The sequence below is a fragment of the Neocloeon triangulifer genome, unplaced genomic scaffold (assembly GCF_031216515.1).
Source record: "Neocloeon triangulifer isolate White Clay Creek 2 clone unplaced genomic scaffold, ASM3121651v1 ptg000002l, whole genome shotgun sequence".
Classification (NCBI taxonomy): Eukaryota; Metazoa; Arthropoda; class Insecta; order Ephemeroptera; family Baetidae; genus Neocloeon; species Neocloeon triangulifer.
The window spans coordinates 8531374-8557356 of record NW_026775545.1 but is presented as its reverse complement, the minus strand read 5'-3'; the positions used below and the strand labels follow the sequence as shown (position 1 = coordinate 8557356).

Here is a 25983-nt window from a genome sequence, read left to right as displayed (position 1 = left end):
TAATATTTTTACCTTACTGTTTTTTACATCACGCAAACGCCACTGCAAATCTGCAAGCAATTATTTTCCCCCTTTGAATTCAAAAGTGGATCATGGTAGCAGCGCGCTGTGCGCTCCCTCGCAAGTTGTTTTGTGCCCACACCCCCTTTTTGCCTCCAAATTGCCGATGGCCGTTGTTCGCCACGAAAATTCTTGCACTTCCACATTATCGGTAAGCAGATTTCGTTGTTTCAACAGCATTTATCACTTCATAAACAAAATTATAAGTTACATTAGCCATTTCCGAAAAAAATAAGCTTCTAAAAATAGCGTTTGCTACCCTGGAATGTTTAGTTATTTTAGATTGTATTTCCACAGTTTTTGTTAAAAATGCTTTCAGTATATTGGCATTGGCACATAATGGAGTACGGCGGCGTCGGCGGCTCTCGAACAGACTAAGACATCGGTCAGCAAAATAGTGAAAAGTTCCACCTTTGAGTATACAACTATACATACATAGATCTTTTTAACTAGCAGCAAATACAAATTCAAGATGATGGAGATGATTGAAGTTACTGCAAAAGAACGTGAATGGCGACGCCAAAATGAGGAGGGTGAGGATGAATTTGATATTTTTTTATAATTTTATTCTAAGAATAGATAATTTTTTAATAAATTTTTGAACAGCATTCAACTAAGTTTGTGTTGGCAAATAATAAAAGAAGGCAGGATTTTGTAATGGACATAAAATATAATTATATTTTGTGAAAATTTTAACTTAAATTGTATTATTCACATTTTTCTTGCTTTCTACAATTTTTTTTTACTTCAAGATCCACTAAACTTCTGCCGTAGCTTTACATTATTTAAACTCAATGTTTCTGTACAAAGTCTACTGACGTGGCGATAAAAAAACTTTGAAGCAAATATATAAGAAATATATGGTCACAATTTAAATATATTTCTGGCACTTGCAGACATAGAGTCTAAAGCAGAAGACATGAAACGACCGTGCAGCGTTTGCAGGACTGGTGTTTTCAGCAATGATGTGCACATACACCCTGTCCTTGGAGTGTGCATTTGCAAGGTAATTAATCTAAAAATAAGTAACATTTTCTTAGAGTAAAATTTTGTTCTGAAATTAGAAATGCTACAAATTTTACAACTCAGGCGATTTCTCTGAAGACGAGGAAGGTGACCAAAAGTACTGCACTTGGTGTGGGGAAGGAGGAAAGTTGAATTACTGCAGCGGTTGCAAGAAAGGAGCCTTCTGCAAGGTAAATTTTAAAATTTTGAGTATGCATGGTATATTAATAGCTATAAAAATTGAAGACATGCATAAAAAACAACCTGGCTGAAAAGGAATTTGAAAAGGTGGCAGCTGACGATTGGCATTGCTACTTGTGCAACATCAAGCCGCTTTGGAAATTGAGAGCCTATTGTGACGCCACAGTCAAAAGAATTGAGAGGAAAAAGAGGTGAGATGATTTTTGTTTTTTTGCCATCTTCTTTGTTGAGAGTTACACATACTTATTTTGACTTGTAACTATACAAGCCTACATTTCGAATCCAAGGAATTTAATATTTATTTCTAATGTTCTAACAAGCTATTGTTTAAAATCTGGAGTATAAAAATTGGTAAAAATTTCTACTGCCATCATTTTACCAAGATTTAAGCTTTGTTTTCAAAATTTTTTAGTTAATGTATTTATTGATATTCCATAAAGGATTTGTGAAAAATTCTGTGTTATCCATTGTTATATTTGTGCAGCGCATCAAATTATATTTAAAAATTAATCTCACTGTTTGCAATCTGAAAGCATGCACTGTGTTATTGTCTTTTTCAAGCGCATGTCCACTTTTGAACTAAAGATTGTGCCTGGACTGAAATATTTGACTTGCTGTAAAAAATTAAAACCAACTGTAGATAACTATAACCAAATGGTTGATGGGATTCCCAAAATAGTCACCTCCAAGTTTCGATGAGAGTCAATGTCATTTCAGAGAAAAATTAGAACCAAATATGCTGCAACTATTAAGGATCAAGACTTTGGAAAGAATGGAATCTCCGAAAAAAGGAGGAAAAAACAAGGAAAGTACTGGAGATGACGAATCAGGTACTGAAGATGACGAATCAGGTTCGGAGGATGGCCCCCGAGTTTTGAAAAAGCGGAACCGCACATTTGTTGCCGCTGATGACGAAGATCCCAATGCAGATCCTTCAAGCAGATCCTCTGAAGATGCGTCTGACTCTGATGATAAAAGAAGTAGAGCTCGCTATAAGACTCCAACTCAAAAGGCAAGAATGAAGTTTCGGCGAGCACAAAAAAGTAACAGCCACACGCCAAGAAAACGAGCAAAATCTTCAACACCCAGCAGTGATTCTGAGACTACAAAGAAACCCAAGAAGAAGAAACAGAAGAAGAATTCAAGAGATAGCAGTGAAGAATCTCCTACTAGGTGGCGCAGTGGAAAAAAGTCTCAGAAAACACGGCAAGAAAATAGTAGCTCGGAGGATGATGAACCTTTGAAGAATGTGTCTCGAAAGAGCAAGGAAGTTGCCAAAAAACATACTAGCAAAAAACCTGCAACTCGGGATTCAAGCTCTGAAAGTAGCAAACGGACAAGAAAAGACCAGAAAATAATGGTATGTGATTTTACTGTGCACAATATAGCTTAAAGATTTTACATGAATAATTTATATTTTTATTTTGCATGCTTGCAGGAAAAGTTTAAAGTGGAGACTAAGATTAAACATTCAAAAACATCAGATGTGGATAAAGTAGACTGCCCTGCTACTAAGGAAGCAAGGACAAAGGAACCAAAGCCATCCACGAGTTTTGCACCTGACGAAGATCAATTTCTGTCCAGTTCTGCTGAAGAAGAGCAAAATGTAGATTGGATTTTGGAAACTTTGACTGCATTTGAGAAATTAAACTCCAGAAATGCCGACATCACATTAAAACTCAAAACAATGGCTACCAAAATTGACAAAAACTCAAGCCATGAAGAAGTGTATGCTTTGTGCAAAAAGATTTACAAACATTTCTCAAAGTTCTACAAACATGTTGGAGTCTTTAAGGGCAATATGCAGACCGACTTCTCAAAATGGCACCAACGACACAATTCATCACTTGACGAAGCTGAAGCTAATGGAAAAGACAAAAATAATTTGAAGAAAGAACAGGTTCCCGAATCCGAGGGTGATGATGAAGAACAGGCTCCCATATCCGAGGGTGATGATGAAGAACAGGCTCCCATATCCGAGGGTGATGATGAAGAACAGGCTCCCGTATCCGAGGGTGATGATGAAGAACCGGCTCCCATATCCGAAGGTGGTGATGAAGAAGAGGCGCAAGTGCCTGAAAGTGATAAAGGTGGTGAAACTGATGAAAAGCAATCAGTCGAGGCAGGTGGAGTCATAAAGGAAAGTGATGAAGAGGTTGAGGAAGAAATTGGGGACAATAACGAGCAGGATTTTGATACAAACACCCTCCTTCTTGAGACTCAAAAAAGGGAAGTACCTATCATCTCAGAAAATGAGGAATTAGCTGTGGATGAGCCCAATAAGTCACTGGATGACCTGTTTGCTGATTTGTACGAAACTGAAATAGAGAAAAAGGAACTGCCAACAGAGACAAAATCAAAGGCCACAAAGAAATCTGAAATCAAAGATAAGAAAAATGATGCTGAAAAAGAAGAAAAATCTTCTACCCCAAAGAGCAAGATAGGCAAAAAACCTGGCCCTGCTAGCAAAACCATGTTGAATTCCAAGAGCTCTGGGCAGCGGCACAACGAAAAATCCTCCGAGAAGGAAGTCGAGATTGAAGTCAAAGAAGAATACTACAGCGCTTGCTCTGATGAAGCACCAGATTTTTTTCATGAAAATGGAGATGTTACTGAACCTGATAATGATGGATCAACAGGAAAATCTGCTGCAGTAGAAAAAACTGACAAAACTGATAACTCAAGTGAAAAGACAGATTTCAGTGACAGTGATACTGAGGTGGCCAAAGTATACCAGCAAGATCAACCTCAATATGTGCTTTCTGAAGACCTTGATTTGACCAATAAGATCAAAGAAGAGGAAAGCAAGAGGCTCCTTCTTATGGATGATTCTTCTGACACAGAACGCAAAGAGGAACCAAAAATTTTCAAGAAGAAAAAGTCCATCAAAAATCAGAGTCAAGCATCAGTATCAAAAGAAGGCAAGCAGAAAATAAAAGTCGAGCAAGACCAAGAGCCCCTCCCAAAGTTTGAGCCATCCAATTGGGGTGAGTTTAAGGATGATGCAAAATTGAGCATGACACCTGTTGTGCAACTTTTGGCAGTGGAGACAGACGATTCCAATCTACTTTCAAATCACCGAAGAAAGTCGCGTCAGGCTGACTCTGATGCTGAAATTGATAAGTAAGAATTTATTGCTCCTATAGCCTCAAGCTTATATACCTCGTCTGAAGGCAAGAATTATATCAGAATGCCTTCATCTACCACTCAATTTTTCCTAAGTGTATACATAATTTAGTAAAAGTGTTTGCTTTATTGATTAAAACAAAGATTTGTCAATAAGCTCCTCTTTTCATTTACAGCCTGTGCAATTTGGATGCTATAGAAAAGCCCACTTCTGTAAGCAAGTCAAGCAAGCCACGACCTAAGTCTAAGAAAACGAAATCTCTAAAAAATGAGATGGGTAAGGCTATTTACGCTAGTATAATAATTCGTGCTAGTGATCAATGATTTAAAGGTGGAGATTCGGAATTAGGTGACAATGCATCCCCAGAAGAATTAGAGTCCGATAATGGTCTTGATTCTGGCCCTAAGAAAGTTTTGACTGCTCTTGACTCTTCGGACGAAGAAAATGAAGCCAAGAAGGCTCTACTGTCTGACTCGGATGACGAGGCTGAAGAAGTCGAAGGTTAGCTCATCAATAAATATCAAGGATGGACAAAATCACAATCGCACCATTTTTTGAAAAGATGATCGGCTGATCGTAATCGCTAAAGGTGCTTGAGCGTAGACGATCATTTGTGATCTTTTTCCGATCGTGGAAAGCAATTTTAATGCTTAATCTGGGAGAATTTAATCTAAATCTGGAAGAAAAACTCAATTTCAAGTAATTTGATAGAAAAATTTCTGAAACAAAGACCTTCCATTTACGAAGTTCATTTTTGTCCGGACTCTTTGTTCTGAAACCAGAATTGATAAAAAAAAACCTTCGAAAATGTTTTTTTTTTTTTTAAATATATTTCATCGCAAATAATCACAACATTTTTGATCGCGATCGCAATCGCGTGATTTTTAATTTCAAGATCGCAATCGCACAATTTATAATTTTCAAGATCGCAATCGCACAATTTATAATTTTCAAGATAGCAATCGCAAAATTTGAGATCGCGTCCATCCTTGATAAATATATTGTTTTGGTTACTTTATCAATTAAATTCTTAATTTTAAATAATCATAGACGAAACCAAGGAAAAGAAGAAGAAAGTTGGCAAGAAGGTTAAATTAGACAAGTCTGAAAGTGACCAAACTAGTTGTGATGATAAGGTAACTTGAGTGAAATTTCTGTTATTGAATTTTTTAATAAAAATTTTCTGTTCAATAGGAAGAGAAAAATGCACAATGGACCAAGGCCAAGGAACTCAACACAAGACTTGATCTCGACTCATCTGAAGAGGAAATCGTCAAAGCGTAAGGAAATTGAATTTTTGTTATGGTATAATATGAATTTTTTCTTACCTTAGACCTAAGAAGAAGCTGTTAATTGACTCTGATGATTCTGATGAAGATTATAAAGATATTGTGGCTGTGGAATCAAATAGTGATGATGAATTCGAGGATAAAAAGAAAACCAAAAAGCGCAAGCGAAAACCTGTGTCAGAATCTGAATCTAGTGATTTCTTTGATGATGTCAAGAAGTAAGAAAAATTATACATTATTTCAATGAATAACATAATTTTTACTGAAAATTAGCAAGAAGAAAAGAAAGCGGATCGTTCAACTAGATAACAGCACAGACTCAGAATGTGAAGTTTACTTTGAAGGGCAAACTAAATTAGATGTAAGATAAGTTGATCCATGGTAAATTTGCTATTTACAAAATTATTGTATCGACCTTAGGAATCTGGAAGCCCCAACAAACTGAGGAAACGCAAAATTCTCAAAAACAATGAGCTTGAGATAGCAACACAGTCAGCAGCCAAAGAGGAGAAAGAACGTTTGAAGCGACAAGAGGAGCTTCAGCAACTGGTAACATTAAGAAACAGTCTTAAGTTCCCAAGTTAATAATTTTTATCTGCCAACAGTATAACAAAATCAAGTCTGAACGAGTTCTAGATGCTGATGTAAAAGAGTTGGTCCTTGAGTTTGACCCTAAAACCAAAGAACCCCTCATACAGGTCCATGAGGAAATGGCCACAAAGTTGAAACCACATCAGGTAATTTATGAGAAAGATTAATATTACAAATGAGTATAAATTCTCGTTTATTTTTTCAGGTCAAAGGCATTAAATTCATGTGGGACTCTGTTTTCGAAAGCATTGAACGAGCCAAGAAGTCTGAGGGCAGTGGTTGTATTTTGGCTCATTGCATGGGTCTTGGTAAAACTTTGCAAGTATGTTCTTATGGTTATGAAGAATACTGTCAGGCTAATCAATGATTCAGGTTGTGGCATTGGTGCACACAATTTTGACCAACAAGCTTCTTGAATTCAAGACAGTTATCATCGTCACACCTCTAACAACAGTCGAAAACTGGAAAAATGAATTTGCTATGTGGACCAAAGACATTGATGAAGATGAGTATAGCTGTAATGTTTTCACCCTTAGCAAGTAAAATTGTTGCAATTGAAAATTTGGAACAGTTTTAATTGTTTTTTGAATGTTTAAATCTAGCGTAAAAAGACCTACAGAAAGGAAGGCGCATTTGGAGTCTTGGATGAGAAGAGGAGGAGTAATGATTGTCAGCTATGATCTATACCGCATTATGGCAAATCCAGAATCAAAGGCAGGAAAGCCATCAGATCGTAAAGCTTTCCAAAAAACCCTGATTGATCCTGGCCCTGATATCATTATCTGTGATGAGGGACATGTCTTGAAGAATGAAGACAAAAAACTTTCAATTGTAATGAGCAGAATTCGGACTAAGAGAAGAATCGTAATGACTGGCACGCCCCTTCAGAACAACTTGATCGAATGTAAAAAAATTCTTAACTTTTCCATAGTAGTTAATAGCTTCACTCATTATTGTTTAGATCATTGCATGATGCAGTTTGTGAAACCCAATTTCCTGGGAAACAGAAAGGAGTTCACCAATAGATTTGTGAATCCCATCAAGAGTGGCCAGCACAAGGAGTCGACTCCCATCCAAGTGAAAATCATGAAAAAGCGAGCCTGCGTTTTGCACAAAATGCTTGAACCATCTGTTCAGGTAACATCTAATTTTCAGTAGATGCCCTGGTGAATGCTCATTTAAAAAAATTCTAGAGATACGACTATTCAGTGCTGCAGCCTCATCTTCAGGATAAGTTCGAGTATGTGATCAAAATCAGGCTCTCTGAGATCCAATTGAAACTCTATTCGCATTTCTTGGCAAACTGTGCCCGAAAAATGACCACCCAGAAAGGTGCATGCCTCTTTTCTGACTACCAGAACCTTCTTCGAGTGTGGAATCATCCATATGGATTGAAACTTCGTGCTCTGCAGGACGAAGAAAAGGAAATTGTAAATCATCATATTTTGTCTTCCATATATTATTTTTGGCTTAAATGTTGATTTAGGACTCTGATGGTGACTCTGTTGGCTCTTTGAAAGACTTCATAGATGATGGCTCTGGCACACCATCGACAGAAGACTCGGAAGCCTCTGTTGATTCTGATGGCGCAGGGCCTTCAAAGAGATGCACTAGGCAGGATGTAGCAAATGGTAGATATATTTTTTTATATTAACTTTGATTTAATTTTGAAATGGTGGATTAGAAATTTGGAAGGTGTTCTTGCATGCTCGTCACAGCTGCGCTCATTGCTTCCAAACTTGCTGACTGTCTATGCTTGTTTCTTATGCGTTGAGCTTCGTAGAGACATTGGCCGGGCGATTTCTGCAGCTCCACCAAAAATTCCTTCAGTGTCATGTTAGCGCAGTCCAGTTCCTTTTCCTTGCAGTGCACAAGACGTGCTTGGAATTTAATCAAACTAACTTTCCCACTGGCCATGTTCTTTTTTAGAATCAGTTTGATATTCTTAAGTTCTTGCCCCCTCTAAGCTATTTTTAAAAAGCCGTTGATTTGCATTGTTGCTTTGTTCTGTTAAGAAGCAGATTGTTGGCAATTGAAAAAAAACCGTTAACAGCAGTTATCCATGGTTAAAATTTTCAACCGTTTTCCAATAATTGCCAAAAACTGCTTTCATTGTTGAAAAGACAATGACTTTGTGCCAATAAGAAGACTTAAAAAAGCAACTAATTCTTAATGGAATAAAAATAATTTCATTTTAATCTAAGATACAAATATAATGAATGGCAAAATAAATTCAAGCAAAACATTCATCACAATTTTGCAAAGCTAATAATTTTTTAATCATATAATTTTGAATGTTTAGGTGCAGAAAGAAAATAATTTTTTATCGGTTCTTGAGAATTTTTTTATGCATTGCCATTCCTCTCACTATTTTTGCTCAAACTGTTTGTTCAAACACTGCATCAGCCTGCCAATCTCGTTTCTGAGGCGATCAAGCAAACAAATGACATGCAAATTAGTAGCTTCGCTCTCGGGGACCTGCACATTGCGGCTGCCATACTGCTCGTCTTCATTTCTCTGCAAGGGTGGGCGTTGGAAGTCTTCGTCAGTGGGGAGAGGGCGCAAGCAAAGCCTGCAATAGGTCAGTCCACGGTCCTGGCCGTTCGGTTCATCGGTCTGAACGCTGTAGGTCTGATCAGGATTTTGCTGGGCCAGATTCATGTTTCCATCAATCGGGAATGTTGTGTTTGACTGCCTTGGATTGCTGAAGTTTTTTTTTTAAATTATTAATATATGAGCTAGGCAAAAAAAGTTGAAAAGCACCTTGTCGGCGACTGATCATTTGAGTTTCCATCCCGACTATTCACGGCGGTTTCTCCTGATGTCAAGTTTTCATAGATGCCGAATGTGCTGAAGTCTATATCCATGTGAGGCATAACTGAAGCGTAATTTCCTGTTGGATCCCTTTCAATGTTTGGCTGCCAACGCTGGAAAAATAATACCAGAATTTAAGAGTTAAATTGAACGTTAACACTCGAGGTGGATTTCGTGAAAAATTGAAACAGGCATACTTTGTTGAAAAATAAAATTAAAAGACAACTGACCCCAAAAGGTGACCTGTGGTCTGCTGCTACTTTAAAAAACCTAGGGGTTTTGGTTTTGTAGTGTCCAAATTAAAACTAAGTGGGAGGAATAAAAGGGGTCAGATGTCTTTTATTTTTTCTTTGCGTAGATGTTTGCCTGGTTTCAGAATTTAAGAGAAATTTCTTAAAAATTTATTTCACCTGCTTCAATGCTTGTTGAGGCACAAATAATACTGGTGACTGCATCTCAAAGGTGTTGTCAGAAGCTTTGGACATGTTTTGTCCTTGGGCCACATTTGGCGCAGTAGAAGAAGTCTTACGGATGAGCCGCGAAGGACCTTCTTGACGCAGAGGAGCAGTTGGAGTTTTCTGAATAATGGGATTGTTGAATGGAGTCCCAAAATCTTCTGCGTCCAACGTCAAATTTTGTTCCTGAAAAATAATAGTAATAAAATTTCATTTTTGCCTTATTTTTAAATTTTAAATACACCTACTTGATGGCAGAATTTAGAATAAGCGCTTTGGTCTGAAAGAAAGTTTTTTTCTTGATAGTCTTGAATGTGGGCACCTTGCGTAGGGCAGGAATGGCGTTTTTTTATTTCCATCTTATTACAGCCTGGGTAATTTTGATTGAAACTTTGTTGGCTGTTAATGACTGCTGGGCACGACTTTCGATGGAATTCTGCTAATGGTGTCACATTCTTGTTGATGTCAAAGTCAACCTCCCGAGTTTGGAAAGCAGGTCTTGCTGCAACGCTCCTGGCTGCTGGAGTCGAAGAAGAAGGTGGTTGGAAGCAGTTTGTATTTTTGTTGCTGCCGGTTGAGTTGCATGATCCACCCTGTTCTTGGCGTTTTGGTTCTTGATGATTGAACCGCGACGCCGTTTCGCTGTAGTCCTCAGATTCGAGGATTACCTCAACGGTGAAACGGATATTTGGGACATTTTTCTCGGCCCCAGGCTCTTTGTGGGTCAAGCTAAAGGTTTGTTCTTGGGGACTGCTTCCATTTTTTGGCTCTGAATCCATGTGGAAATTTTGAAAATAAATCTACTCTGCCCAACAATAACTTTTTTAAATGTTTAACATAATTATTTTTGTTATTGTTGTAAACAGCCACTCACACTACTTGTAAATAAAAAGGGCATGATTGGGGCCAACATTGTTGCCACCCAGAACCCCAAATTTAAATAAAACACAATGATGGGATAATATATGCAACCCACTTCAACCGACTATTAGCTACATTATTACTTTCTTACAAATAAACAATTTTTATCTCCTATCAAGGTTATTGATGCATATGGCCTGGATGTAAATTGAATTATTTGCGGAGGGAAGAAAATTAATGAATATGACTTAATTTTATTAAATAGCATGGTAAAATATGATATTTGATGTAGTTGTTTAACTTTTTTGTAATTGAGAAACATTATTCCATGGTAAAATTAAAAATAATTTTTCAAATTGTGTTTTTTTTTTCAGGGGAAGAACTTCCTGGTCCAGAAGACATGGTAACCGTAGACGCTTGGTGGAGGGGTCTAATCACAGAAAACGAACTGGAGATGCTGAGCAGTGGCTCAAAAATGGTCCTCCTCTTCTCCATTCTTAAGGAGTGCCAGGAAATTGGAGACAAGCTGTTGGTCTTCAGCCAGTCCCTCTATGCCCTTGAGCTGATTGAATTCTTCTTAAAAAAATTGTCCAATGCAACAGACGAAGAGAGGGAAGAGTACTTCTGCGGTCTCACAGGCAGGTGGAACAGTGGACTTGATTATTTCCGTATTGACGGAAAAACAAGCATTGATAACAGAGGAATCATGATCAAGAGGTTCAACAATCCCAAGTCAAGGTAAAAATCTACGCAAAATGCTCTTATGAATTTTATTTTCATTTTATTTGTTTAGGGCCAAACTGTTCCTAGTGTCTACAAGGGCTGGAGGCCTAGGTGTCAACATGGTCGGCGCCAACAGAGTAATTCTCTTTGACGCCTCCTGGAACCCTTCAAATGACATGCAGTCCATCTTCCGCGTCTATCGCTTTGGCCAAACCAAACCTTGTTACATCTATAGATTTTTGGCTGCTGTAAGCAGAACTTTATATTTCAGTTCCTTAATATATTTAATTAAAAAAATCAGGGCACCATGGAAGAGAAAATTTATGATCGTCAAGTGACCAAGCTTGCTCTCTCGGGCCGAGTTGTCGACAAGCAGACAATCGACCGGCACTATACCCAGGCTGACTTGGAAGAGTTGTACAGCTTTGAGCCTTATGAAGAACAAATTATGCCCAGCTTTCCTAAAGTGAGTTAGATTTTGATTTGAAAAGAGCAAAAGTTGATTTTATATTTCCAAACAGGATCGACTTCTGGCCGAAATGTACAAGAAGCACAAGGAATTGATTCAAGCGTACTTTGAACATGATTCTTTGCTGGAGGACAGACCTGAGGAAAAGCTTACTGAAGAAGAAATGCAGGCAGCGTGGGAAGAATTTGAGCGAGAGAAAGATATTGCGGCTCAGAGGAAAGAATGTAATAATTTCAACAACGACCAACTCTTGCAAGAGCAAAGACTGGCTGCAATGCAACAGATTGCCAATCAAAGAGACAACCAGCAGTATACCCAGCAGTACCTGAACAATTTGATTAGAGAAAATCTGATGGTAATTTAAAATTGTTTAAAATTTTAAGTGAAACTGGGTTAATTCTAGTTTTGACAGAACATGAATTGAAAAATGGTTTTTGCTAAAACCATTTTTTTTTTTCAGAGAAATCCAAACTTGCAAGGTGCAATTCCCAATGCAAGCGCAGCCAATACCTTGAGCGCTTTGGCCAGCAACATAAATCCAGCCAACTTGTATGGGGCGCCTTATAATGCACCATTTCAGAATCACGTCAGCCAAGCTCAGCGAGATCACGGTCTGATGAACAACTTTTCCAATGCCGCCTCAGCTTTGATGGGTCAACTCGCCAACTACATTCCTGGTCTTGGCACATCCAATCAACCGACGGCTGCACCGAGTGTACTTCCTAGAGCCGCTCCAGCACCCTTTCCAGTTCCTAATGATGATATTCAAGTCCTTCCCACCACTTCCAGTGCTGCTGCTAGCACTGGTAGATAATCATTCAGGTCCCAATTAAAAAATTTCTAATAATAACTATTTTGCAGGCACTGCAGCCATTCCTAATGCTGCAGGACCAGCCCCGATACTCCAAGTGAGGAAAGACTTGTTCAAGTGATTTCAGAATTGAAGGAAGATCATCTCAAAGCACAAATAGGTGCCAACTATATTGAGTTCATATATATATCATAATTTCTCAAGTAAATGTATTCAGATTTATTTATTTAGTAAAGCATCAATTACTTATCAGTCATGAGTTTTTTTAATAACAGTGATTTTCTATAACACTTCACTCTTCAAACTTAGCAAGTTCTTGCGGTTGTCAATGCTTAGCAGGATAATGTACCTTTTACCAGTCTCCACAATTTAGACGAGATTTTCTTTTGAGAGGATATTATATTACCATTCCAAGGAATTGAGCATAATTATTTTATGATATCTTAAAAATTTAAAATTGTTAAATTTTAAAAATGGAAATAAATGACGCATTAATTCAATTATTTAAATTTAATTTGCAATATATCCAGAAATTGAAATTTAGATAGGTTCCTTGTGTACTTACTCGACTTTTTGCAACATACGAAATATGAGATAAGGGTTTCCTTTTCCACACCTTCATGATATAGTGCAAATTCAATTAAGAATAACTGAATGTAATGCAAGGTCCGCGCATCAGCAACAATGAAAAAAGATTTGATTGTTGTTTGAGCTCTCTGATTGGGTACAATAAGAGTTGTACCCAATCAGAGAGCTCGACAACAATCGAAATTTTCTGACGAGCGGACCTTAATGTAATGTATAATTTTTTTTTTTTTTGAAAAGTGTGGAACAAATTTCCTAACTTATATCGCAAATTTTTAAATTAATTGAAGCACAGTCCGGAGCTGAACCGCCACAGTAAAAGTTTTTGGTTTGAATATCATGCTTGATGTTAAAAAAAAATAAAGCATATGACATGATCAAAATAAAATAAATTTTTGTGGAATTTTGATAGGGTTTTTTCAATCTAAATAAACAATTGCATGGTCCAGTTTAAGAGGTTTAACAATGTAAAATAGATTTATTGTGCTGGCACACTGGCGTATTATTTTAACAGACTATATATTAACTTCTTATTAATATAATATGTATGTATTTTGTTTAAGAGATACATGAATTAACATGCCTTGAGTCTTTCTATCGCTGAAGAGAGAGAATATATTTATAAACTACAAAGTCTTTCTTTTGTAACACATTCCTTCATTTCTTTACTTTTGATTGTGCGCATCAAATTTTTTTAATCCTTCCTTCTGGCCAACAAATTATGCCTGAGACCAAAACTGAGAAAGCCTGACGAGGCTGAGATCCTCCACACATTGATAGAAATGCCTGCTATGATGACGGCGCACTCGAGATACACCGCGTACACCGCCCGTTCGATGGAACTTCGCTGTCCGACTCCACCGGCCGTTGTGAAGAGTAGCGGAAAAAGCACGACCCCGCCGAACAGGACAATGCCAAACACATAGTGCGAGATTATAGCGGCCACAGGAAGCCAGGAGAACCAGGTTGGGTTTGTGAGGTCGTCACTCATTTGGGACGAGCGTCGACGAACAAGCACTTTCTGCAGGTTTTCGGCCACAAGCGCGCCAAAGTTGACTACCCATATAAGGTGCAGGGGGATGGCGACGGCCGAGTAGATCAAGGCAGCTGTCCTGCCAAATAGCGTCCGAGGAACCGGAGCACCAAAACCTAAACAAAAAAGAGAGGGGTAGTTAATTAATTTAAAAGATTTATTTTTTCATTTTAAATAAAAATTTGGGCTATTATGCATTTTAAATTAGTTTAGCCACTCAATAGCGTTTCTGTTGATTTGTTTGAAAAAAGGCTTCATTTTTCCCAATATTTTCCCAATGGAATATTATATATTTATTTCAATTAGTATAGATTTAATAATATGAATTTGGCAAAAAAAAATCAATTTTTTTTCTTCAACGATAATTAGAAAAAAAGAGCCAATTTTAATTCCAGAGTTAATTTTTCGAAATACATAATTTCATTATAAATTTTGGAGCAAAACATGAAAATCAAGGGAAATTTAAACATTTTAATTTTTTTTATATCCAGCGCTTCAAATTGAAATGATTAAATTCTATTTAGACGGTCCAAATTAAATTACCTATAGTTGTGAGCATATTGACAGCAAAGAGAAGGGACCCTGCAAAATTCCAGACGACGCCACCGCTCGCGTAGCCCGCGTTGATGGCGTCAGCGACGCTGTGCTCGTGGCGCTGAAGCGCGTCCTCGACGATCTTCCACGCGTGCTGCTGGTTTGGCTGGTGGAGCTGGTCGGTGAGCGCGGCACTCAAGCGTCCCTGCATCAAACGCACGTCGAGTCCAAGTGCGGCCTCACGAGGGCCCTCGGTCGCGTGGAACGACCACGCGCCCGCCAACGTCCACACCAGTAGGAACACGGCCATGCCGACCTGCGACGCGAACACTCGCAGCACGTTTCCAAAAACGTTCTTCACACAGCACTTTTTGGTCCAGCGCAACTTGGGCACGGAACGGAGCCGGAAGTCCGGTGGCACCGCTTGAACACCGCGGCTCCGACGCCCTTCAACCGTGTCCACGCTGAAGTGCACCGTCTTGAGGTCAATCACCGCAGTGGCGGGTGGTCTAGATGCTGCCTCCTGAGGGCACCAGCCGTTGCTTTCCAGAGTCACCGAGGTCGGGCTTATAACAACGCACGACGACTCCGTCTCCACCTGCAACAATCAAAGTAAAAGATATTGAGCTCGCAAATTAAAAATATTAAAAAAAAACTAACATAAATTAAATTTATTTTTATTTTTACTCAAAAAATATTGGCGATTGTCTTTTTTTCAAATATATATCGATATATTCAGACATTTAACCATTCTCGTCCAGCTCAAAAATTAGCCCACGAGTGATTTTGATTGTGAAATAATATATTGTTCTGATTTTAAATATTATAATATAATGTGTATTTTTAAATTTTTATTTTCCACATTAGGTCTCAATCTTGAATTTTTTTAAATTAAGAAAGTAGGAAAGCTTAAATAAAATAATTAAAATTTAACAAGCATTTAGCATTGTTAGCCAAAATTGCACCTCTCATTGTCAGTCCAGGTGGAAAATGTCTCAAAAAACGTAAGTAAAAAATGTTTTTGTCATGTCACACACTATCAACTTTTATAGATTTTCTGTCAATCAGACGGACATTACAAAGAAGAAAAACATCTTTTTTAGTTTGTTGTCAAACTTCTACTGACAATGGGCAACTAACTTATTGTTAGAAGTTTATTTACACTTGCGCAAGCCACTGAATAATTTACTTTTGCCCCTTCAAAAATGTACTCAGCACGTAACTTGTTTGACATGTTGATCAATAGGAGGCACCATTCAGATATATTTTCAATTTGATCGTTTTGTAAATCAGAAAACAAAAAATCTTGTTACAATTCAAAAATTTAATTTAATTTAGCAAACAGATGTGTGGGAAATTTCTGATATACATGTTGTGAAAAGAGCACTCTTAAATAAAAAAAATTGGCGTATCATTATTATTTATTTTTCTCGGTCGATTAAAAGGAAATGAATTATTAATCTAAATTTAAAAATTATATTTTGAGCGTATGTAAAGAGCGTTAGTCTAATTAGTTACTTTCGTGATCTGAAATTTTTGAAGGAAAAAAATTGATCTGAAAGAGAAAAATGTTTTTATTAAAGCATTCCCATTATGTATAAAAGTTATTCTTTGAATGCAAAGTGAGCACCATAGAAACGTTGTGCGCATTTGCGCAACCAAGCGAGTCAATTAATTTAATTGCTTCGAGCTGTTTTTTTTTCACTCGCTTATTGTCAGTTGTCAGATTCAGAGTGATTAGCTTCCTTGGCGCGTTTACTTGCCGTGTCCATGCATCACGGTTAAGGGTATGTAGCGTAAAATCGGGCGCCTCCCAGAGTGGTTTTGCTGCACGCACGACTCTGTATCATTTTAAATAGAGTATTTCCAGCTAGAATTTACTTCCTTCCTTTGTTTACTTCCCAAACAACACACACTGCGCAATATACAGTTCATGTGCAATTATTCAACAAGTCCGTTAACCGCGGGCTCCGCCTTTGAAATATTCATTATTTGACCTAGCTGCTCTAGATCCAGGCAAAGCATTGTAATTATAGGATGGAGAGCATGGGTTTTTCCTGAGAATGATTAATTCGGATTAATTAATACAAGAATTGGCAAGAAAGTGATAAAATCTGAAATTTTGGATTTTTTAAATAACCAATCTTCATTCGACATGAAACATTTGTAAATTAAAATCTAGTAAAATTCAAATATCAATAATTTATAAAATTCATGATTACAAAATTCATTTAAATTGAGAAATTATTTAATTTATATTAAATATATTCGAATAAAATTTTAATTGTAAAACTATTGGAACTTTATTGCAACTCCAACATAATTTCTAGCTAAATGTTTAAAAAGAATTATTTATTGTAAAAAATACAGACAAAAAAAAAGAGATTTTTTTTGGGTATTCAAAAAACAAATAAAATAAAATATTTTCAATTAACTATTTTAATCTTTTTAAATTTATTTTATGCTTTTCATTTAAATTTTACAAATTTATTTTTTTACTGATTGTAATATAAATAATATTTTCTATTTTTTTAATTGTATAATTTTATTTATATTTTTTAAAAATTTTCATTATCCTACAATTCATCAGAAGATCATCCTATCAGGTTAGAGTTTATTTCCAGTAGAAATTTACATAGTATTGTTTGCGTCACTGTAGATGACAATAGGGGCAAAATAAAAATTACACTTTTAGAAATTGTTCGAATCGTTACCCAATCAAAACACAAAATTGCACCTGTCGGCAATCGTAATCTGATTGAAAGACATAACAACGAAACAATCACAATAATCCTGTCGGTAGCTTCCATGCATTATGCAAAACACACGCCCGTGTTTGCCCTGTGTGATGTGACCTGTCGCGTCCCTCTAATATTGATTTCAGCGCCGGCGGCTCAGCTAGCGTATCCGTCGCTGGATCAGCCCGGAATTGACATACTTTTGTCATCTCCCCGCGAACAAATCTCTATACTTTGCCTTGGCCTGGCGCCGCGAATAGGAAACCAGTTGAATGGAAAACGCTTATGTGATAAATGAGATTTATCGATTTTGAGAGAATGACACACAGGTGAACAATTTCATGCGGTGGCGGTTGGTTGGTAATAACAGCAGATTGGCTTTGATGGAGCGAGAAGATATAGGGATTAAAATGAAAGCAAACATCGGTTTGAAACGTTGAAAATAATTCAAACAAAAGCGTGGTTTGCGTGATTTATAGAAAAAAAGAATTAATATAGAAAAATGAGATAACGTTGTGTAGATAAAACTTTTTAAACCTTTTAAAATTCCATTTACATTTTAATTTGAAACTTTATTCTAAAAAATAAAAGTTCACCCTCTATTAAAAACCTCTGCCTCCAGGTCATAACAATTTTTCTTAATTGATGTGAGACAGGAGCACACAGGCTTAGAAACACTTGACTTATGACTTTTCCTCTCCCAGCAAGAAGTTCTTGAGTTTCTTCTACTTGTTAAAATTAGAGGGTTGCAGAGCCATGGTTCATTATCTCAGCCACCACACGAGAAAAATCTGTGCAGATTTCGTTTCTCCTGTGATTTCCAGCCTCTGCCCACTTGGAACATTAGGATTTATGGCTTCGCCAACAGGATCGTTTTCCATTATGGAGTAAACGTGGCCACACCACGTCGCCGAAGAAATTGATGTTCGGTGCGAGCAGAAGAAGTGACGGCAAGCATGATTAATCAACCCCCGACCACCCCCGTCAGCCTCGCTGGCCGACAACTAACACAGCACGTCCTATTGATTCTCAGCATGGGGGAGAGAAAGAGAGTAATCTCATTTGCATGCACGAGGCCACGCGAGCTTTGTTTTGTTCAGAAATGCATCAGGAGCGGGATCTTCATTCACTCTCTGATTACCCAATTAGAAAACACCGTTTAAGAAATAATGAGAAATAAATTGTTTGAAAATGATTTTAAAAAATAATTCATGATTATTTAACTAAACAATCATGGCTCCTTTTAAGGAAATTTTTGCAAAATTAATCTGAGGAATTTTTTTGTTAACAAAAATTTTTAAATTTAGAAGAATAAAACTGCTTTATTAAGAAAAATCTTGCAAATGTCTTCATTAACCTTCCCGAGCAAAGTGATGAAATTAATAATAATAAAAATAATTAAATAAATAAGAAAACCACTATTGGAAATGAAGAAAGTCGGGCTTTTCCATCATCATCTCCTTGAGTGTCAACTTCTTCAAACAAAAACCACTGTTGTAAAACAATTTATGTAAATGTTTATTAAAAAAAATTGACATCAATTTAAGGCCCAGAGCTTAAATTTGAAATCTTCATTAATCTTTGTATTCCTCTACTTTTTAATATTTTTGTAATTCTTTTAAATTAGCCATAGTTTTGGTTTTAAAAATTACGGTAAAAAAATTAATTTTATGCTATTTGTTAAAACACAGCATACCAAAATATAATTAAGTAGAGCTCATTTGCTCCACTTGATAGGTCGTCTTGTTCAGTTATAAGTCTACACGGTCGTCTAAAAATAGGGTGGGCCTTGACGGCTAAATTTATTGCTCCAATACCAAATTCATCATGATTGGAGACGGTCTAATTTTGACAGCCATCCTTTTCATGACACAAGAATTCGGCCTAGCTTAATTTGGTGCTTCCACCCTCAAATTTACTCTAATCGTCCATCCTTATCAAAGGTTGAAGCATTTTATTATCCCCAACCAAACTTCCTGTCTTTCCGAGCAGATGGCTTGATTTGTCAAAGCCTTGTTAGTTAGTTAGGCTCACCAAATCGAGCTTCTTTCAACTTTTCTCGCATTAGAAGGAAGGCTCTGCTTTATTTCTCGCCCTCTCTCTCATCCCGGAGTCGTGCTCATTGACATTCGTCGCTGCCTGCACTCTGATCCGGCCAAGTGTTTGTAAAGAGGCTACCAAGCGTGTGACTCCCGAAGTCACATAGCGTCCACACAGGGTGCTGGGCACGGGGCCAAATCGCACAATAATATAATATTAGGCTCGTATAAATGCATATATTGCTGCGTAACCCGAAGTATAGTTGAATATGGCAGCCGTTTTATTTAATCTAATGCGCCAGCAGTGCGCTTTAGATACACAGCACAATGGCTTGGCGGAAAAAGTGGTTTTGCTCGTTTTTTGGGAGCCATACTCATTGTCCTCGAGAGTAGTTGTTGCTTGCAGAAATGATTTGTACCCATTGTGTGGAGCGCGACCGACACAAAAGCTGTTATGAATGCCATTCGGGTTTACTTCTGCGCGACATGTTCCGTTTTTGTTCAGTCTTTTTATTGTCACGTAAGTTAATTAATTAAGGTTTATTCTGTTTGCAATTCGTGACGAGATTATGACGCCAAAGTTGAAAATTCCACAGACAGCTTACAACTTGTTAACAATGATGTTGTGAGCATTTTTTTTTTTTTTTTTATTTGAAAAGCTTCCCAAAAGGAAAGTTTGTTTCGGCCGTTTTGGGTATTTAATTCAAGAAGATGAGAATATAAATATAATTATTTTTAAACAGAAATAAATTGTAGGATTCTCAAATTAAGCGAGAAAATATCTGTTTATAGAAATTTAATTTTTCTACTTTTAAATTCAAATATTAATGCTAACGTTAACAATCTTAATACTTAAACTAGGATCATGATTTCACTTCCAATAAAATCTCGTCAGTTTTATTTTTTAATTTCAATAATAAAAAATCTCGTTTAATTTTCATATCATAAATTTAGTTCTATTGCGAGATAACTGTCATTTTTTAATTTTAAATGTGCAATTTTAGCAGTAAACATTTGTTTTTAAAGCTTTTTTCTAGCTCCGTTCCAGAATTATACATTCATGATTATCTTAAATTGCACATGATGATTAATATTCTTCATGGGAACAGGAAAATTGTAATTTTCTAAAATTTATTAAAAGAGAAAGAATGCTTACTAGCACATCAGTGTGACAGAATATAATAAAAATTTCACTTTTTCATTAAACATTGTTTTCTTCTCACGATTATTTAAAAAAAAAAAAAATTTTTTGTCCCTTCAAGGAAAGTAAAATTATTAAAACATAGTCAAAAGTAAGCAACTACGAAATGGAACAAGCTATATTGATTTTCAGGCTCAACCAATCTGTTGATGCTCCGAAAAAGAAGCAAACGTAAAAAACTTGCAGTAATAATAAAAATCTGATGAAACGTGTAAAAAAACCACATTATTCTGTTTATGTGTGCATAAAAAATAAACAAATCCCTTTTTTATTTTATGTTATGTTAGACGAAAAAGTATAAAAGTTAAAAAAAAAAAACATACCTGCTCTTTTCCCTTTAAATCTTGATCGTCGGAGCATGTCTGCGACGAGCCAGGTGTCTGGAGTCTGCGGGCGGCTGCAGGACTTTGGTCCCACAGCTCAATGGTCACCTGGTTGTTCGCCCCCGCAGCATCCCTGGCTGGCGCTCCGTTGGCTGCAGGTGCAGGTGGTGACTCGCAAGGTTTCAGGCTCATCGGGGGCGCAGCATCCGCACGGACGACCGAGCCGAGACACCTCAGATTTTCCCAGACGAAAGTTGAATAAAAAGAAGTTTTTTCTTTGGTTGGTGCGAGCGACGCAGATTTGGCTGTGGAGCGGGCGAGCTCTCGTCTATTTGTAAACACGGCTGGGTGCGAGTCGCGGCAGTGGCGGGTGCAGTCGGCCCGCACCAGCGAGAGTGCAGTGCGCGCGCACGAATCGATGAATGAATGAGTCATTTTTCGGAAGATGCACTCTCGCCCTCTATGCGCTGCAGCATCCCTGCCCCAATGGACCAGCATCTACGCATTATGATACACAACTGCATCCAATAATTAACACGATTCTCGCCAAAAATAACAAATTGCATTTGATTTTTTTAATGATTTTTTAATCAATGATTATTAATTTTATTTATACAACATCAAAAATTTTGCCCTTCAAATTTTCCCAAATAATGCATATTTACATTTAAATGTACAATGAAAAATAATTTAAAATATAATTGGTCTAAATTAAATGAAAATCTTATACAAAGTTGTTATGATGGCTTTTACAAATTGCGTGCTGCGCTACTATAATAATTGTTATACCAGCTGTCTGGTTTTTTCCGAATTCATGTTTGCGTGACACTGACCAGCGTGAAAGTATTGAAAACGTTTTTTCCCCGATAACAAAATGTAGATATTAAAAAAAGTGATATAATATTATATACATCTATTAACGCTCAGCCTTGAATTTTTTTCTAACCAACCTTTGAGCTGTTGATTGGTTTGTGGTATGATTTGTTGGTATCTGATGAACAAAATTGTAATATTTTTTTGCAATACCTGTAAAAAAGCTATTCTGCCAGCAGTTAATCACACAATACATGATGCGAAAATAATTTCCTTACGTAAAAATCGAATTGGAAAATAATATAATATTCTCAACCTACTTTAAATCCTATAGTATTTTTTTTTTTTTTAAATATTTTGCCTCATTTTTTTACTTAGACAACACACTAATTTATGACTGCATAATTCGAAATAGGTGCCTGCTGTATAAAAAGGTGAGCAACCCGCTCGGCCTCACAGTCAACCCAGTTGCATACTCTGTCGCGGAGCCACCGCTGTCGCTATGCCGTACTATTTTTAAATTCATATTAGGCTGGTTTGTGTAGGAAAATATATAATTATTGGATTGGGTAGGTGTTTTGAGTGGAGTGTGACATGGATTATCTAGCCATTAGGGCTTCGGGTACATATCTTTGAACGTTTCTGGAAGCAAATTTTTTTTCAATTTCAATCAAAAATTAACATTTATGTTAAATTTTAATTGTTTAAGGTCCAGTGTGGTAAAAAAAAGCTTGCTATAGATACTGATGTACGTAATTAAGATTAAATATAAATTAAAAGGGCGTTTTTTTTTATATTGATCACTATCACTAGTTAATATGGTTAATATATATGTTAGTAAAGTTCACGTGCCAACCAAAAACGTGATCAACGTGATTTTCATCGCTCAACTAAAAATTTATGCTAGGAAACTATTTTGACTTGATTTGTGTAGAATGGACAACAATAACAATAATTTTAATAATATTTAAATTTTTAAAATTTTGCCATTTATACTACATAAAAAAGTTTTCTCCTTGAGCTCAAGTAAATTTCAAGTTTAAATGAAATGCATTCAAGTAAATTAGAATTAAAGTCTACAATCGATCGCAATCAAGATAATAGAGGGTATAATTATGTAGAAAAATAACAAAAAAAATTTAATTTTCATGCTTCTCTATTATGTTTTTAATAGAAGGTACATGATCACAGGTGAGTGGGGTTTGAGTGAAGGGTTGGCAGTCTGGGCAATTAAGGGCGGATGGTGACTCCGGCGTTGGTCGCGAGCCAGTCGAGGTACTCGGAAACTCTGCAGTAGCCGTGGGGAGATCCAGATTCGCAACCAGCAGAGGACACAAAGCTGGTGACACCGACCTGAGTCTTCACGCCGTCGGTTTCGAAGATGGTCAGAGGGCCGCCAGAGTCACCCTGCACAAATTAAATTGTACACAATTTTTCACTAACAATCATTATTAATTACGTTGCAAACTCCGCCATTGGTTGTGTCAATGCAGAGGTGCCTGGGAGTGATGATGCTGCCAAAGTAGCTGGCGCACTCAGCGTTGGACATAATGGTGACATCATCGACAAATCTGAGGTCTTGGCTGATGCTCGGGTCAGCTGTAGACAAATGCAAACAATTTTCTTTCACACGTTCTGATTTATAATTGATAACCTACCGTCGGACGGGCGTCCCCATCCAGACGAGGTAGCGACAACGCCTTGGAAAGTCTCTCCGACCTGGGAGCGAGAGGGCAGACGAACCGAGGCAATGCCGTTGCCAGAGACGGGGGCGGGGAGGCGGATGACGCAGATGTCGTTGTCAAGGGTGAAGGAGTTGTAGTTCTCGTGCAACTGGCCGTCGGTGGACCTGACCACCTGGTGGTTGGGCTCGGTTTGGTCGCCAATTACTTGGGCGCCAAGATGAGCGTCATAGGTACGAGTTCTGCAATTTTAATTTCATATATTATAAAATAAAATTAATTTCGTTTTAATCAAAAGTAGAATAGAAAGATGGAAAATTTATATTTACCCGTCACAGCAATGAGCAGCAGTCATGACAACGGTGTCGCTGATGAGGGAGCCGCCGCAGAAACCAGAGCCGTCGAGGTAGAGACCGGCCTGGAAGGGGAACTGTCCAGGAGAGGCGATGACTCCGCCGACGATGCGGCTATGCCTGGCTTTAAAGTTATGAGAAGAAAATTAACTCTCTGCGATTTTGAATTTTCCATATCGAAACGTACCAACAGGCCTGATGGTGTTCCTATAGGCATGTCGGGGCTTGATGTTTTGCCATTCGACGGCCTATTGAAATATTTTTGTTCAAAAATTCCAAGGGAAAAAATTATTTTAGAATCATACCTGAGCCGCGACGACGAGAAGTGCCAGAGCAATGACGGTCCTCATGGTGCTAGTGGGAATGCTTTCGATCTGTCCCTCTGCTCCTTATATTGGTCCAGTCGCGTTATCTCTGCCTCCGGCCATGACCAATTAAAAGTCACCAGCAAGGTTTCTTGACTTTAGATATTTGCAATCGGTCGTTCTGAAATTTGTTGTCAAGAGCATTTTTTGAGTGTCTCGAGACCAAAGATAACAGGTGCCGAAAAACTAGCGTTATCTCCGTACAGCACTTCTGACTTGATTGATGCGCTATGCTACCCAAGAGACCAGCTTATTTTTCTTTGGGTAAAAACGGATTACTATCGCAGTTACACATCGTACACATTATCGGCCTGCAGGAATATTATTTGCTTTGATAGAGCTGTAATAGTTGCTGTTTGCCAAACAATAAGATTGCAATCGCTTTGTTTATCATGATTACGAGACTAAGAAATCCACTTGTTATTATTCCAAAAGCTGAATTTTGATAACTTTTGAAATGCCCCACCGATAAAAATGACCCAGATGAGTCAAAGCGGGAATTCTAAAATTTTCAATACGCAACTATGGTTTTTAAACGGTTTGGTTTATTTCATTTAGTTCACATGATGAAGTTTGAGTGAAATAAATCATTTAAAAAATACTTTCATCGAAAGCACTGACCAAACAGCGTCAATATTAAAAGTTGGATTCTTGGTGAAAAACAACTTTAAACAAATTTGTATTTCAAGAATTTATTTATTTTTTTTTTATAATTTTTATTAAATATTAAAACAAACATATATAATAAGAATGACTTTTGATTATAAAAAAATGAATCTTGTCTACTCTTGATTTTTAAATTTGAAAGCAATCGTTGAGACTCAATGGGCAAATGGTGAAGCCTCTGTAGGTCTCTATATAACCAACTCAGGTATCAGGTGTCCACGCGCAAGTGGCACTGTGTGATCGTTTACAAATTTCAATTCGTTGCTCAGATTGGGGTCGACTGCAGTTTGAGAAATTTTTAATTTTTCATTAATTACTTGGATTTTGACTTACAGTCGGAAGTATCTCGCCAACGGAGGTCATGACCGCCTGTTCTCCGTTGAAGGTTTTGTCAGCCTGCGAGGGCTGATTGTGGTGATTCTCTCGCCGGACACTTCTATGTCCATTTGTTCGACGCGAACATGTCATTCTCAAATTTGAAAGGGTTAAAGAGTTAAAGTATGGGTGAATAGCTTGATCCAAGGCAATAGCTGTGTTATAGTTTGTTTCGGTTGGGTTGTTAATGTTCTGGGTGCCGAGATGGACCTCAAAAATGCCGATACTGAACATAAATGGAACATAAAAGAAAATGAGAAAGTATGGAGAAGACGTAAAATAAAATATTTATTAAGTTCTATGCCCTTTGAAGGCAATGTGGAATATTTATTTGTGACAACACGTTACCAGTCACGCAGCGTGCTGAGGTCAAAACCACATCCTCTTATATGAGTGAGGCGCCGCAGAAATCAAAGCCGTCGAGCAGCTTGAAAAGGGAATTTGTGATCCTGCGGCAGCGATTTCCCCACCAACAAAAAAAATGAAGAGATAATTTTCCTTTTACTTATGTTTTTTAGGCAAACCTGTAGTTCTGAAATTGCACCGGTTAGTGGCCTTAATTAAAAAAATTAAAAAAAATCTTTTCTTACTTCAGCCACTGCAAAAGAGAATTCATAATTTTCGTGGGCCTCTCATGGGCTCCCAATGCCTCTAATATACATTCCTGCTCACGTCATCAACTTACTTTTGTCCCGCGGCAACAGCCAAAATCGGTTGGTTTGTTGCCTTTAGGAATCAATCGAAAAAAGGATTATTACAACTATTTCCAGCTTAAATCCTGTTCATTCAAGTTTCATTATTACAAAAAGAATGATATCAGGAGACAAGATAACAGGGCAAGGACGCCACCAATATCAAGCACACAACAAT

General features: G+C 37.3%; 4 protein-coding genes across 6 annotated transcripts; 1 reads left to right on the top strand and 3 right to left on the bottom strand.

The window, feature by feature from the left end:
* The first annotated feature begins 145 nt into the window (after window positions 1-145).
* LOC132203239 (transcriptional regulator ATRX homolog) lies at window positions 146-12888 on the top strand. 3 transcript variants are annotated; one of them, XM_059630878.1, is made up of 28 exons: window positions 146-211; window positions 380-477; window positions 533-593; window positions 957-1066; window positions 1125-1256; window positions 1312-1457; window positions 1984-2626; window positions 2705-4389; window positions 4569-4669; window positions 4724-4894; window positions 5444-5529; window positions 5588-5673; window positions 5727-5900; window positions 5956-6043; window positions 6103-6231; window positions 6288-6419; window positions 6479-6595; window positions 6646-6812; window positions 6876-7177; window positions 7235-7410; window positions 7467-7703; window positions 7760-7904; window positions 10778-11141; window positions 11197-11374; window positions 11428-11592; window positions 11648-11950; window positions 12056-12401; window positions 12457-12884. In XM_059630878.1, the coding sequence occupies exons 3-28, from the start codon at window positions 533-535 to the stop codon at window positions 12525-12527; spliced, it is 6315 nt and encodes a 2104-aa protein (XP_059486861.1). In that variant the 5' UTR covers window positions 146-211; window positions 380-477; the 3' UTR covers window positions 12528-12884. The 3 variants fall into 3 exon arrangements, with proteins under 3 accessions (XP_059486861.1, XP_059486869.1, XP_059486852.1); XM_059630886.1 differs by having other exon boundaries at window positions 380-593; window positions 2705-4253; window positions 4311-4389; window positions 12457-12883; XM_059630869.1 differs by having other exon boundaries at window positions 163-211; window positions 380-457; window positions 517-593; window positions 12457-12888.
* Window positions 12889-13442: 554 nt separating this feature from the next.
* Window positions 13443-21181, bottom strand: LOC132203254 (uncharacterized). Its single transcript, XM_059630899.1, has 3 exons — window positions 20860-21181; window positions 14568-15156; window positions 13443-14140 (listed from the first exon to the last, which is right to left on the bottom strand). The coding sequence occupies exons 1-3, from the start codon at window positions 21049-21051 to the stop codon at window positions 13686-13688; spliced, it is 1236 nt and encodes a 411-aa protein (XP_059486882.1). The 5' UTR covers window positions 21052-21181; the 3' UTR covers window positions 13443-13685.
* A 1629-nt stretch (window positions 21182-22810) lies between these two features.
* Window positions 22811-24113, bottom strand: LOC132205228 (brachyurin-like). Its single transcript, XM_059634172.1, has 6 exons — window positions 24013-24113; window positions 23895-23955; window positions 23684-23831; window positions 23331-23596; window positions 23132-23271; window positions 22811-23079 (listed from the first exon to the last, which is right to left on the bottom strand). The coding sequence occupies exons 1-6, from the start codon at window positions 24055-24057 to the stop codon at window positions 22903-22905; spliced, it is 837 nt and encodes a 278-aa protein (XP_059490155.1). The 5' UTR covers window positions 24058-24113; the 3' UTR covers window positions 22811-22902.
* A 769-nt stretch (window positions 24114-24882) lies between these two features.
* On the bottom strand, window positions 24883-25790 carry LOC132205259 (uncharacterized). Its single transcript, XM_059634211.1, has 4 exons — window positions 25786-25790; window positions 25462-25497; window positions 25072-25339; window positions 24883-25018 (listed from the first exon to the last, which is right to left on the bottom strand). The coding sequence occupies exons 1-4, from the start codon at window positions 25788-25790 to the stop codon at window positions 25004-25006; spliced, it is 324 nt and encodes a 107-aa protein (XP_059490194.1). The 3' UTR covers window positions 24883-25003.
* Between the last annotated feature and the right edge of the window lie 193 nt (window positions 25791-25983).

Bases quoted from the DNA above. Each gene is read 5' to 3' on its own strand.
- LOC132203239 (XM_059630869.1), top strand. From the start codon at position 533: ATGATGGAGATGATTGAAGTTACTGCAAAAGAACGTGAATGGCGACGC. The intron at 4,390-4,568 runs GTAAGAATTTAT...TTTCATTTACAG, and splicing joins TCTGATGCTGAAATTGATAA to CCTGTGCAATTTGGATGCTA. The intron at 11,375-11,427 runs GTAAGCAGAACT...TAAAAAAATCAG, and splicing joins TCTATAGATTTTTGGCTGCT to GGCACCATGGAAGAGAAAAT.
- LOC132203254 (XM_059630899.1), bottom strand. From the start codon at position 21,051: ATGAGCCTGAAACCTTGCGAGTCACCACCTGCACCTGCAGCCAACGGA. The intron at 15,157-20,859 runs GTATGTTTTTTT...TGATTGTTGCAG, and splicing joins ATTTAAAGGGAAAAGAGCAG to GTGGAGACGGAGTCGTCGTG. The intron at 14,141-14,567 runs GTAATTTAATTT...TTTTTTGTTTAG, and splicing joins CAATATGCTCACAACTATAG to GTTTTGGTGCTCCGGTTCCT.
- LOC132205228 (XM_059634172.1), bottom strand. From the start codon at position 24,057: ATGAGGACCGTCATTGCTCTGGCACTTCTCGTCGTCGCGGCTCAG. The intron at 23,597-23,683 runs GTAAATATAAAT...TTAAAATTGCAG, and splicing joins GCTGCTCATTGCTGTGACGG to AACTCGTACCTATGACGCTC. The intron at 23,272-23,330 runs GTAGGTTATCAA...ATTTGTCTACAG, and splicing joins ATGGGGACGCCCGTCCGACG to CTGACCCGAGCATCAGCCAA.
- LOC132205259 (XM_059634211.1), bottom strand. The intron at 25,340-25,461 runs GTAACGTGTTGT...ATTTATGTTCAG, and splicing joins CTCAGCACGCTGCGTGACTG to TATCGGCATTTTTGAGGTCC.